Genomic DNA, 12779 nt, shown 5'->3' with positions numbered 1-12779 from the left:
GCAGGTTGCGCCAGGGCCACTTCACTGGGAGACCTGCAGTCCTCCCGGATGGGGCTTGGGACGGGACAGGGCAGCCAGCTGGCCCGGACGGGACCATGGACACGAATGCCCCTGACCACCTCTGCTCTCTGAATATCTCCTCCTCACTTTGCAAGGGATGGGCTTTTAATGCAACCCCCCGGCCAGGCTCGGCCCTGCTCTGTCTCCCCACAAAGCCAGTAGAAGGGGCTGGAGTCCTGGAATTGAAGGTGGGAAGGGGATGGCTGGCATGAGCTCTCCCGCCTCTGGTTTATCTAAGTACAGTATGCAATAGAGCTGCTTCTTGCGCTAACCTCTTCTGAGCAGGCACTGAGGGCCAAGCTCCAGCTGGGGTAAGTGCATCCCTGATTTGTGCCTCCTGAGGCTCATGCCCCGCCAAAAAGCAAAACAGATGTGCCAGCCACAAGCACAGCAACCCCTGGACAACAGCTGGGAGGCTGCAGCCCTCCACGAGGATTGTCGGGGAAGGACCCAGCACCCTCTCGAGCTATGGCCCCGGTGATGGATGTCAGCTGCAGATGGGACAGGAGTTGGAGGACGCATCACGGGAACGTCTTGGCATCTCCAGGCCCTGCTCAAGCAGCCAGCAGATGCCGGAGCCCGACATCCCCATGTGCAACTTCAAAAAACTTTAAATGAAGGGGACTGCAGAGGTGAACCCTTCTGGGCTGCATTCATGGTTTAACACAGTTACAAGCTGAGGTGCCATGCATCTAGAAACAACGGCCAAAGAAAAGGCTTGGCTCCTCTCTGGAAAGCATCAGCGTTTTCCAGCTCAGCCCAAGAACATCAAATGCAGTGGAGAGGGCTCTTGATGTCAGTCACGCCACAGGCAACCGCTGTCAGAGCGAGACAGCTACCGACTAATGCAGGTTCAGGCATCTGCCGGCTGCTCTGAGCATCTTGCAAGAACAAAGGGAAGGGCTGGGAGAAATCTCTGGGACTGGGAGCCTGCCCAGTGATCCCACATCCTCGCCTCATCCCAAACTGGGGAGCAGAGAGGAGGGGAAGGTTGAGAAATAAACCTGTTAATCAAGGGCTTTGGTGCATCAGAGCCTGTCCCATTCTCAGAGAGCTCAGCTGCCATGTAGGGACCTAAATGCAGTTCTTGGGAAGACCTCTTAGGTGCAGGACACTTCAACAAGTCTGGCCGCTTGCCTTCTGGGGAAGGTTCACAGCAGTTTTTTCATTTCCCAGAGTTCGCCGGTCATTCAGATTGACCCATCAGCCCTGATGCATGTGGAAGCATCCCTCCTTCCCCGTGCCTGAGTCTTCAGAGACGCACCGCTCTGAAGCTGCGTGCCTCCCAACCCGGGGATCATCTGCTTGGGAGTAACTCCAGACCATCAAATGCCAGCTCTCCCATCCTCCTCGTTGCAAAGGAACTCGCACCATACCAGAATCCCAGTCTGCATTGAAAGTGCCTTTAATACGCCTGGAGGAGATGGGTGGCTTTCCAGGAGCGGACGATCACATGCCGATGCTGAGCATAGTTGGGCAAGGGGCTGGTGGGTGCTGTCACTCTGTTCCGCTGCGGTGTAAGACACCGGTACAACGTCCTGTGCAATTCTGCCCGCCCAGGTTCAAGAAAAGCAAAGCCGAAGTGTGGCAAGTGCAGAGGACGTTGGGGGATGGAGACGCCTGATCTACCGGGGAGGCTGAAACAGCTTGGCTTGCTTAGCTTAGCAAAGCAGAGCCTGGGAGGGCATATGCTGCACTTTCTCAGTTCACCAGGGAGAGGAAGGCTCGGCAGGGAGAGGAGCTATTTCAGCAGGAGGAGGATGCTGGCACAAGACGAGGTGGCTGTGAACTGGCCGTGAATACATTTAGGCTGGAAACGCTCTTCTCATTTCTAACCGCCCAGGCAAGGAGCTGAAGAACAGCCTTCCCGTGGGAGTAGCAGCAGTGCCACTTTCCCGGGGAAGCGTCCTAGACGCGGTTGAGTGGTGATGGGCTGAGCCTGCCTCGGGTGGTAGGGGTAGGATGGGGGGAGCTAATATGGGTCCCTTCGGCCTTGAGTTCCCGTGCTGTCTAGGGTGTGAGCTGGGTGTCTCTCTCCTCCGATTCCCCTGCTGTCAGTCACTTGTGCAGCCCCAGAGCAAGGCTGCCCGCCCCGCAGGGGGAAAGGGGGCTGCAGAGTTGATAGAAGTGAGTGGGTCTCTTCTACCAAGAGCCCTGGTGTCTCCCTGCCTGCACACGGGGGAGTGAGGGGAGTCTCCAGGCCTTGGGGTCTGTGTCCATGACCAAGCACTGGAGCAGAGGGGTCTGCGGGAGGTCACTGCTGCCCATGGGGTGAGAGCAAAGCAGCCTGTTCCCTCTGCCTTGCATGCCTGTAGTAGTATGCATTTGGGAGTATCTGAAGTATACCACTGCAGACGCTTCCTCAGCCTGGCAAAGGGTATTTATACCCAAAGCCTTGCAAAGAAGAAGTTTTCCAACTATTTGAGTGGGATTTACCCAAAGAACCTTGTCTCCCAAATCTATTGGCACATGTCCTACATGCAGGCCCAAGCCTGGAGGTCTTGGGATTCGGATGCCCCCAGAAACCACTCGATCTTAGCCCGCAGGAGGCTGAGAAGCAGAGCTTAATCTGTACCAAGGGCCTAAGCATCCCCTTGGCTTCCCAGGCAGGCTTTGCAGCCCAGGCTGGCCTCTGTGAGCCTCCAGCCAGCAGCCGTGAGTGCACAAAGGCCAACCTGGGCTGCAGCAGCTCTACCATCACCCCCGCGGGGAGGGGACCGGGCAGCTCTTCCCCTGGGGAGCATTGTTTCTCGCTGCTGTTTTCTTGGCTGCATTCTCCAGATTTCCCCCCCATGTCCCCTTCCCAGCCAGAAAGCAGGCGACAGATCTCCCAGGCTGGGGGAACAGGTGGCAGGTGGAGCCCGGCCATCCCTAGCTCAGCCGTCCTGCCTGGGCCAGCTCCGGATGCAGCTCCCTGGTCCTTCAGCACCATCTGGTCTTTGCACAGGAGGAGAGTGAGAGCAGGTGAGACGGGCACCCTCTGTGCTGCTGCTGCCCCTGGGAAGGGGGAGCCCCCGGCTGTGAGGGCAGGACACCTGGAAGGGAAGGGACCTAGGTCTGGCAAAGGGAGAAGGGCTGCTTTCAGGGGAGTGAACGAGAAACCCCAAGGAGGGGCAGGGGCAGACAGTCTGGCAGGAGCTGTGGGAGATGGAGTCCAGCTTGGCTGAGCCAAGGAGGCCTGGATTTGCCTTCATGGATATTGCTGCCTTTTCCTAGGGTCTCAGGCACGAGCACAAACCACTGGAGGAAGCAGAACAACAGGCACGAGGCGGCACCTCCTGGGTGCACCTGGGACCCCTCCTGGGTTGGCACTGCTTGCTGCTGCTGTAGCCCCCACCACTCATCCTGCAGGGAGAGCTGCCCAGACACAAGAAGGGGCCTCCAGCTAGGTCAGGGTTGTGGCCGCGGGCTGTTTCCCCATCCATGGGCCGTGCAGATGGGATTACTTGCAATCCATGCATTCAAAGTGCTTCGTCGGAGCTCAGCATTGACCCCATGTCTCGTGCACGGCAGAGCTTCCAGCTGGGGCAGGCTCGCGGCCCGTGTATTGCCTCCGGCCGCGGTCTGGGAGGCTGAGCCCAGGTGAGAGCGGGCCCTGGGACAGGCTTCCCCACCCCGTGCTCCTACAGCCCAAGGGTCCAGTGGGTCTCAGCCTAGCTCCCAGAGGCACCTCGCTCCTTCCAAGCCCTGCACTGCTCCAGCTGGCCTGGGGTCAGGGGGCATGAAGGAAAGGCCCATTCCCACCCACCCCTCAAATGTGCTGCAGATCCAACTCGCATCCGCTGGGGCGCTCAGCCCAGCACCTTTCACCAGCCTGACATTAGCAGGGAAATCAAACCGGCCCGGGCTGCGGGGCTGCCCTTTGCAGCCTCACTGTCACGTCTTTGTGCTCAGCCCCGTGAGCCGGGTGGGCACAGGGGGTGTGCAGCAGGGCAGGGGTGCACCTGGTGTGTGAGGCCTGCAGCGTGTGGAGCAGCGGCAGGGAGGGCTGGGGCTGCTGAGTGATGGGGGCCGAGCTGTCGTCAGCTGGCGGGGACGCGGCCCTGAAATGTCACGGCCTGCGGGCTCACAGCACCAGGCACACTGCTCCATGTTCGATCCTTGGCCTCCTTTCCTCCCGTCCAGCCCTGGGCTCTTGCACCCAGCACTGCCAATGCCATCAGCCTCTGCCAATGCCATGCTGCCCACACAGACGTGCCGGTACCCGTGGCTCAGGTGGAGCCTGATCCAGCTGTGCCCTGATCCAGTTGTGCATCTCACTGTGCCAGTCTGGACCAGCCGCAGCGAGATGCCACTTTGCCGTACATCTCTGCACTGCGCTGGCTTTGGCAGAGCCTGTTGGCTCAGAGCCGGCAAGGGGTAGGCAGGGAGATAGCCCCCAGGGCAGACCACTGGACCCTGCAGGCAGCTGCAACTTTCCACAGCTGAATAGGACCAGCTCCTGGACAGCTTCTTGCCCATGCATTGCCAGGCACAGGTCCATGCCATGCATGTGCCTGGGGAGCTGACGTGTGCAAAGGGGGCACGAGTACAGGAGAGGCAGGCGCTGCCCTTGCTGTGTCTTGCAGCCACCAGCGCTTCTGCTGGCCCGACGGGCACTGTGCCAATGCAGCGGGACCGGCAGGGTGGAGGGGATGCACCTGCGCCTTGTCAGCAGATGCCGAAGGCTGGGGGCCCACTGCCACGTGACTCCCGGTGTCTGTTACAGGTGCCCAATTAGCAGATTGCCAGAGGTGGGGGAACCAGTCAGGCAGCCTCCTGCCCTCTCTGGGGAAACAACGGCTCTATTCACGGTGAGACTCAGCTGCCTGCATTGTCTGGGCCCGTCCTTCACATGTGTACGTGTGCCTGCGTCTGCATCGGGAAACCCAAGCTATTTAACAGGCGGGCACCCAGGCAAGCAGCCCCCATCAAGGCAGCCCCACAAGAGCTTTGCCTTGAGTTGCCGCTGCTGCTGCCAGCATGGTAAGGGGTTGCGGGGGTGAGCTTGGTGCTGCCTTTTTATGTGCTTGGAGGGGATGGTCTTTAGGACTGGCAGCCTGCCACCCCAGAGAGGGGGAAGGTGGGGGCACAGTGAGGGCCCTGGGACTGGTAGGCAAGGAGCAGAGACTGAGGGGGAGACAGGAGACTTTGGACTGGCCTGAGAGTGTGTATGTGCGTGTGCACATGTGCGTGCTCACAGGGGAACACTGTTCCCTGCTGGCTCCAGGACAGGCTGCGTGGCCTGCGGGTGCTGCCCGCTTGCCCAGTACCACGTAGCCTTGCTGTGCGCAGGCTCGCTCTGTGCCGACGCTGGCTGCAGACCCAGCCGTTTCCCACCGCATGTCTTTTCTCACCAGGTTTTTTTTCCTTATATAACCGGCAGCCATGGCAGGTGTCCCTATGGGGGGTGCCATGGGGGCCGGAGGGGGCGCCTGGGCTTGTGGGGTTCATCAGTACTCAGGATAGATGTCTGCACACGTGTGTCTTAACCTGGGAGCGTGTCCCAGTGTCTGTCCTGGCCCAAGGGGACCGTTCCTGGGTTTGCTGCTGCTGTGTCGGAGCCCAGCGGGCTGGTGTGGGGTGCGGAGGACACATGCACACACTTGCACACACACGTGTATGCACACAGCACCTTGGAGACAGCATCCCTCTCTGCCTCCAGCCTGACCCAGGTCTTTGTTTCTCTCCCTAGAGCGTGGCCTCACCTGCACCCCTCCCCGTGGATCAGCCCTACCCGGGGGGCACGGGCCCCCGCTATGCGACCTGGCGAGTGGAGCTGGGAGGTAACATGGGCAGGGCACAGCCCTCGGTGTGGTGCGGTGGGACAGGCATGGGCAGGGGCAGCCTGACCCACGGGGTGCTGCGGGCAGGACCTGGGAGAGGCAGACTGTGCTGGTGCCAGGGCTGGGGCTCACGGGGCATTGCCCCACCCTGCATGATAAGGCAGGAGTAAGGTAGCAAACCAACTACCAGCAAGACCTGAGCTGCAGGGGACGTGCTGGGGAGGGGGAGAGACAGAGCCAAGTGCCAGCCCGTGCAGCGGTGCCTGGCGCTGGATAACGAGCAGCCTGGACACGAGCGCTGGTCTCTGCCCTCTCTCCCTCTGTGTTTGAAGGTCCATCCTGCCCGGCCCTCAAGGGCTTGTGCACTGCCAAGAGGCTCCTGCTGCTGCTGGCGGTCGTGGGGCTGCTGGCCGGGGTGGCCGCCGGGCTGTGGCTCCTAGGTCAGTCTTCCCTCTGGGGAACCTGCCCAGACCCCATGGCTGAGCAGAGGGCTCGATGTGGGGGTGACCGAGCTGTGGGGGGTAATCGGGGGCCAGGGTGCATGGCTGGCTCTGCCTGCCCGCCTGCATCCCTCCTGCCCTCTCTGCCTATGCTTCCCCCAACACGCTCCGGCTTGTCACAGTGCGTCTGCAGCCCGCTGCGGTGCTGCGGGAATTTGGCAACACAACCGCAGCTCGGTGGCATTTTTCCAGGCCCCTCGATGGGACCTGCCACCCCCCCACTGACTCTGCTCTCCCTCCCACAGCGTGGCACCTGAGGCAGCCCCCGAGGGGGCAGGAGACTCCTGCCCTGCCGGACCTGGCGGTGACCTTGAACTGCAGGGATACGGAGGAGGATGAGGAGCCTGCCTCGGCCATGCCTGCCTTGGCCCCGCAGAGAGGTTTGGGAGCTCCACTGCCCAGGAGAGGACATGGTGGGGGGCTGTCAAGCCCCTGCTCTTAGGCCCAGTGCACCCCCAGGGCTCGAGCTATGGGGCTGCTCGAGCTTTGCACGCAAGCTGCCGGGTGCATGCTGCCCAGACCCGTGCTCTCCTCCACGGCAGGGGCTGGGGGCACAAGTGCCAGCCCTGCTCTGAGCCCGTGCCCCGGTCCTTGGGCTGGGGTCCTGATGGGAACAGGCTGAGGGTCTTGGTCCTGGGGTCCAGAGATGGTGCTGAGCCAGCAGTGAAGCAGGCCGTGGGCTGTGGTGCCAGGCCAGTGCCAGCGCGGTGGCTGCAATTCGCCTGCCTCCCCAGGCTGCCCTGTCTGCAGTGAGGGTCACCTGGGCTCATGCCATAGCGGCATGTGCCCGGCAAGGCCCTGCTCATCCGATGGCTTCAGTCTCTTTCAGGATCACCACGGGGACCTTCCTGCTGGAAGTGCAGGTGCCGGGCGTGCCGGGCTGGCGCTTGGCTTGTCACGACTACTGGAGCCTGGCGCAGGGGACGTGGGTCTGCCGGCAGCTCGGGCACCTCAGGTGAGGAGGCGCATCACGGCATGGGGCTGGCTGGCCGTGGAGCCTGGCAGGGTCGGGGGGATGTGTGTAAACTTTTCCTCTCTACCTGAGCTGTGGACAGAGTGCATTCGTCCAGCCAGTGGGCGCCGTGCCCGTGTCGAGCCCGGTGCCACGACCATGAGGCCTCTCCTGTGCCCCAGATGCTGGCTGACACTGGGGCTGCTCTCGCCGGCAGACTCACCCACCACAAAGGCGTGAACCTGACTGACATCCAGGCTGACACCGGGCAGGAGTTTGCCCAGATCCTGCCCAACCCTGCGAGTGACATGGAGGACGTGTGGCAAATCAGGTGGGCGGCACGTCCCAGGGAGGCAGACGGGGCAGGGGCAGTGGTGGGGGGTCTGTGTGTGATGCCCAGGCTCCTTTGGGCTGGGACAGATGCCCATCGGGAAGCATGGAAGAAAGGAGGGGGCTGGCCCTGTCCTGAGCACCCAGCTTGGACACTGCCAGCGGCTCCACGTTGGTCCCTGGCCTGGCCCTGGGGCCTTGCAGTGTTGGCTACAAATGTCCAACTCGGGATCCTTAAAATTCTAGTTTATTAGGCGGATTGAAACACTGTAATCATAAACCTTGAGGCTGGTCCCCCCACACACACACGTGCACACACACAGTAGCAGGCTACAGAGTCAGGTATACCTATCCTACAAGCGCTGGAGTCTGTCGTCGAGGCTTCTTTCAGCGTGGTGTTATCTTCCAGAAGGGGGTCGCTGGCTGGTCCTTCTGGCTGGACAGGTCTGGTCGAGTTGGAGATCAAGAGGGCGCCACTGAGGGTCACTTTTCACTGCCTTTTATCTGTCCCTGGCAGACTTTGGTGACTCCCCAGTTTTCTGGTTTGCCCAATCCAGGGGTCATTGACCCTCGTGGGACTTCCTCCCCCTTGGTGGCTACTGGATGGCATCTGTCAGCCCCAGGGGTCGTCCGCATGTACGTGCAGGTTTGGGAGTCTGTTGATGAATTTAGCATAGGGCTCTGGGAGTGGTCGATCTGGAGATATTCAGCCCAAAAGTTGGTCCCCAGCGTTGATTAACTCAGGCCAGGGCTTCTAGCCCTTGATCAGTGTCGTTGTTACATTGTCTTCTATTGAGTTCTTCCGTTGGCTGATCTGCAGCTTCCAGGTGTTAATTGCTGCCTGCTACCACGTTCTACATTCAATCACTGATTCACTCGCTCTTTCAGGGGCCAGCCTGATACAGGGAAGGGCAGTTTGATTCCTGCCCTTGTTAACATTGTTACAATGTATAATTTACTTATGAAACTAAACACATTCAGTTGAAAGTTGAGGAGTATAAAATATAAGCTACAAATGCCATGGCACACAAATAGATAAAACTACCAAAATACAAGGGGAGATACAAAATGCACATATACAAATTTTAAAACACAATTCCTTATCTTAAAGTGAAAGAGAGAGGAAGGAAGAAAAGGTAGAAAAAGAGAAACATATCCAAAGAGGGGAGAGCAAATGCAGGCAAGAGGAAAAGGGGGCTTTCTGCTACAGCAGCGCTGCGGTTGCTGATGGTGCATTTGCCCCCATGCAGGCACGGCTGCGAGTCCGGCCGCATCGTGGCCTTGAAGTGTTCTGGTAAGTGCCCCAGTCCATCTCCCTGCCCTCTGGTCTCAGGCTCCCTGGGGGGCAGCCCCAGGCCTGGGGAGCAGCTTGGCACGGCATGGGGAAAGTCAGCTTCCCAGTGGGCAGAGCCTGCCATCTGCGTGCCCTCTCCGAGCCATAGCCACGTGCAGAGCTGGAGCATCTCAGCCTTCTGCTCCCTCTGCCCCTGGGGTCCAGAGCATCCCCCGCCCATGCTGACCCGTCTCCTGGCTGCTGGCAGAGTGCGGGGCGCGTGCCCAGGATGCACGGGTCGTCGGCGGAAGCGATGCGGCACCAGGCCGCTGGCCCTGGCAGGTCAGCCTGCACCTGGATGCCCAGCACCTCTGCGGGGGCTCCTTGGTGGCACCCGAGTGGGTCGTCACAGCCGCTCACTGTGTGCACAGGTGAGCCCGGCCCAGCCCGGCCTCCCCATGCGCCCATCTCTCCCTTCCTGCCTGCATCGGGGTGACGGGCGGGAGTGTATCTGCTCAGTTACAGGCACCTGCCGGTCTCCCGGTGGCAGGTCTTCGCCGGGCTGGTCACGCAGGCTGTGGGTTGGCAGGCAATTGGGGCCGTGCCGGGGAGCATCCTCTCCCACCCCCGCTACAACGACAGCAGCCACGACTACGACATCGCACTGATCAAGCTCCGCACCCCCTTGCGCTTCTCGGGTGAGGACCAGGGGGACATCCCGGGAGGGCGCTGGTGCTGGGGTCTGTGCAGGACCTATCATTGGGGGTCCCACACAGTGCACACATCGTGCATGCACCTGCCAGGCCCCGCTGGACCCGCCAGCCCTGGGGCTCTTGCCCCTGGGAGGGCCCAGCCCAGGCTGGCACTGCAGGAACCTCCGGGGCTGTCTCCTCAGATGCTGTCCACGCTGTGTGCCTCCCGCCGTACCACCAGGACCTCCCCGCAGGCACTGCATGCTGGATCTCTGGCTGGGGATACACCCAGCCTGGGCACGGTGAGCAGCTGTGGGGGGAGCAGGAGCAGGATTTGGCCTGTCCCAGCCCCCCAGGCCAGCTCTTCTGCCCCTCTTCACACAGCCAGGCTTCAGGACCCTTCTTCCATCTCCCAGCCCCATGTCTCCTTCCTGCACCAGCCTGGCATTGCCTGCCCCCATCCTCTGCTCCAGCCTAGTCACCTGCCCCCACCGCCTGCTCCAAGCTCGGACAGCGAGTGCCGCATGCGCCCTTGTCCGTATCATGGAGGCCTCACACACAGTGCAGAGCTGGGGTCAGCCCCTGCCTTGGTTCCCCCCCTCCCCAGCGCACATTGCCGAGATCTTGAAGGAAGCCCTCGTCCCCCTGATCAGCGCCAAGAAATGCAACGGGTCCTGCGTGTACTCGGGTGAGCTCAGCCCCAGGATGCTGTGCGCCGGCTACTTGGACGGGAAGGTGGATGCCTGCCAGGTAAGAGCAAGGAGAGATTCGGAGCAAGTAGGAGCACAGCACAGCATGGCATGCGTGTCCCTGGGGAGGGCACACGCTGCCTTTGCCACACGGGGAATTGCTCAATGCTGCATCAACTCCTAGATTTGAAGCGACCCACTGACCCACGCTCTGTTTGCAGGGAGACAGCGGTGGGCCCCTGGTCTGCCCGGACGACCTTGTCTGGCGCCTCGTGGGCATCGTCAGCTGGGGCACGGGCTGCGCCGAGCCCAACCACCCAGGCGTCTACACCAAGGTGGCTGAATTCCTGGACTGGATTTATTACAGCATTGAGGTGAGTTGTGCTGGCTCATAGAAGGGACCTAACTTCCCAGCCTCATGCACATCCACTCTGGCTCTCCCTTCCCTTTGGTACATTGCTAACAGTGGGAAATTGGGGCAAGATACTTGGGGGGGTTGCAGAAACAAAGCAGAGCTGGGACCTGCACACTGCTTGAAGACACCCCAGCCTCCCTAGCTGTCCTGGGGTCTCCTCAGGTGCAGCAGAGACAGACAAGCTCCCCCTTCATCCCTGGGCAGAGGTGAAAGCAGCACCTCGGCAGGGCTGCAGAGCGGGGTGGAGAACAGATTTCCACCATGCTCCCGATAAAACCTAGTGCCTGCAAGCCTGGGGCCGCAGACACTGAGACCTTGCCCAAAGTCACTCCTCGCAGGGCTGCAGTTTTAGCACGTGAAGGACACATGCATCAGTGTCACACTCATGCCGGTGGCAGTGTCACGGCCGGGCAGCTGGAGGGCTGCAGGGAGAGCAGGGCTTTCCCATTACCACAAGAATGGCTTATTGTGGGAAAAGATGTGTCTGTGCGGGTAGCTGAGGCCTAGGGGAGCTAGACCCAGCCTCCTCACTGTGCTTGCCAAAGGGACCCCAATGCAATGGGGCTTTGACCCCTGTGCCAGCAGCAACACTGGCCCTTGGGAGACACGCTGGCCCCTGGCCCAGAGCACTGCACTCAATCTGCTGTTTTCTCATTCCTCTGAGCAGACCTAGAAGCACTGCAAAGGGCCACCTGGAGAAGCCGACCCTGGCTGTGGAGACACGGGCCAGAAGAAGGGGCCGGGCCTAAGTGACCCCCACTGCTCCGGTGACCCTCCGGCCACACGTCCCTCAGGGGAGGATGCCCGTTTTGGGGACTGACTTTGCAGGCAGGGTGGATGGCAAGGTGGGTGCGAGCTGTTGGCTTTGTAGGTGTGCTGCCTGCTCCTGCCTTGCCTTTCCAGCTGGAGGACAGTGCAAATGCCATCGCCCCTGCGGAGAAATCCTCGCTCCAAGCCTCCCGACTCCAGAGCTGCACTCAGGGGAGATCCCCAGAAGAGCCCGTGGGCTGAGGCAGCAGAGCCTGGAGGTGGAAGAGCTCAGGGGCGCCTCTGGGAGCTGGAGTCAGACCTACCCACGACATGCCCTGCACGTAGCCCCCAGCCTCCTGGTTTCCTCCTTGCCTTGCTGCCTCCCTCGCCCAGCCCTGCTCCATGGACTGCAGGTGCCCTTGGGGCTGAGGGCAGCAGAGGAGCAACGCAGGGTGTGTTGTTACATGCAAAGTGGGGAATAAAGATTGGGAAGTGTATGGCTTTGTTCTTAAAATGCAGGATCCAAGAGACCCCGAGCAGGTAGGCCGTGTTCAGCCTCTGGCACCTGCTGGAGCCTGGAGCTCTGCCCTCTCATGCAACTGCGGGAAGGGGTTTGCAGACTTGCAGCCCAGCCGCAGGGCCCACGTCTGCTTCCAGCAGCTACCCCCTCTCCCAAGCACTCTGGGGAGGCTGAGGCACAGATTACCCTTCTTTGCAGAGTCGCTGAGCTGCCGCAGATGGGGCGCAGGCCAAAGTCCGCACCCTGTGTCTGGGTGGAGGGCTGCGGGGGGCCTGCAGCTGGGGTGCCCAGCATGGCCCGGCTCCTGGCACCACTTGGCCAGGACCAGCAGGATGCGACTTTGGTTCGGCAGCACGACGCAGCAAGAGCAGCGGAGCTGGGCCCCCCGCCCTTCCCCAGCGCCTCGGAGCATCTGCCCACGGCCCAACCCCAGGACAAGGAGTCGGGAGCTTGCTGGGGGGGGGTGTCCGGAATAGGGGATGGGGTGCAAGAAGTGGGATTACAGGGATTATGAATGGGGGAGGGCTGTCAGGGGCATACGGGGCGGGGGGGGGAAGGGCCGTCAGCATACGATGGGGGATCCAGGTTTTGTGAGGGGTATGTCAGAGCGGTGTTGGGGCTGCAGTGGGGGTGTGCCAGGAGCAAGTGGGGGGAGGGGGGGTGTCAGAGCTTTTGTGAACACACTGATTTTTTTGGGGGGGGGGGTGTAGCAGGGGAGTGGAGGGGGTGTGCTGGGGGTGAGTCGGGGGTGTGTTAGGGCCTTTGTGAATCTGCTGATTTATTTCTGGGGGCGTGGCAGGGGTGTGCAGGGGGCGAGTCGGGGGTGGGTCAGG

At 61.2% G+C, this 12779-nt stretch overlaps 1 protein-coding gene across 4 annotated transcripts; it reads left to right on the top strand.

Moving 5' to 3' along the window:
* The first annotated feature begins 4863 nt into the window (after positions 1–4863).
* On the top strand, positions 4864–11923 carry LOC102566385 (transmembrane serine protease 5). 4 transcript variants are annotated; one of them, XM_059719602.1, is made up of 13 exons: positions 4864–5025; positions 5735–5825; positions 6158–6265; positions 6571–6705; positions 7145–7280; positions 7495–7608; positions 8858–8901; positions 9149–9311; positions 9400–9578; positions 9776–9874; positions 10180–10322; positions 10483–10635; positions 11344–11923. In XM_059719602.1, exons 1-13 carry the CDS (start codon positions 5023–5025, stop codon positions 11347–11349), a joined length of 1374 nt encoding a protein of 457 aa, XP_059575585.1. In that variant the 5' UTR covers positions 4864–5022; the 3' UTR covers positions 11350–11923. The 4 variants fall into 4 exon arrangements, 2 of the variants coding, with proteins under 2 accessions (XP_059575585.1, XP_059575584.1); XM_059719601.1 differs by lacking the exon at positions 11344–11923 and having other exon boundaries at positions 10483–10719; XR_009457791.1 differs by lacking the exon at positions 11344–11923 and having other exon boundaries at positions 8858–9311; positions 10483–10567.
* Positions 11924–12779: the final 856 nt, after the last annotated feature.

Source organism: Alligator mississippiensis, chromosome 16 (genome assembly GCF_030867095.1).
Source record: "Alligator mississippiensis isolate rAllMis1 chromosome 16, rAllMis1, whole genome shotgun sequence".
Classification (NCBI taxonomy): domain Eukaryota; kingdom Metazoa; phylum Chordata; order Crocodylia; family Alligatoridae; genus Alligator; species Alligator mississippiensis.
This window is presented reverse-complemented; position numbering and strand designations above follow the sequence as displayed.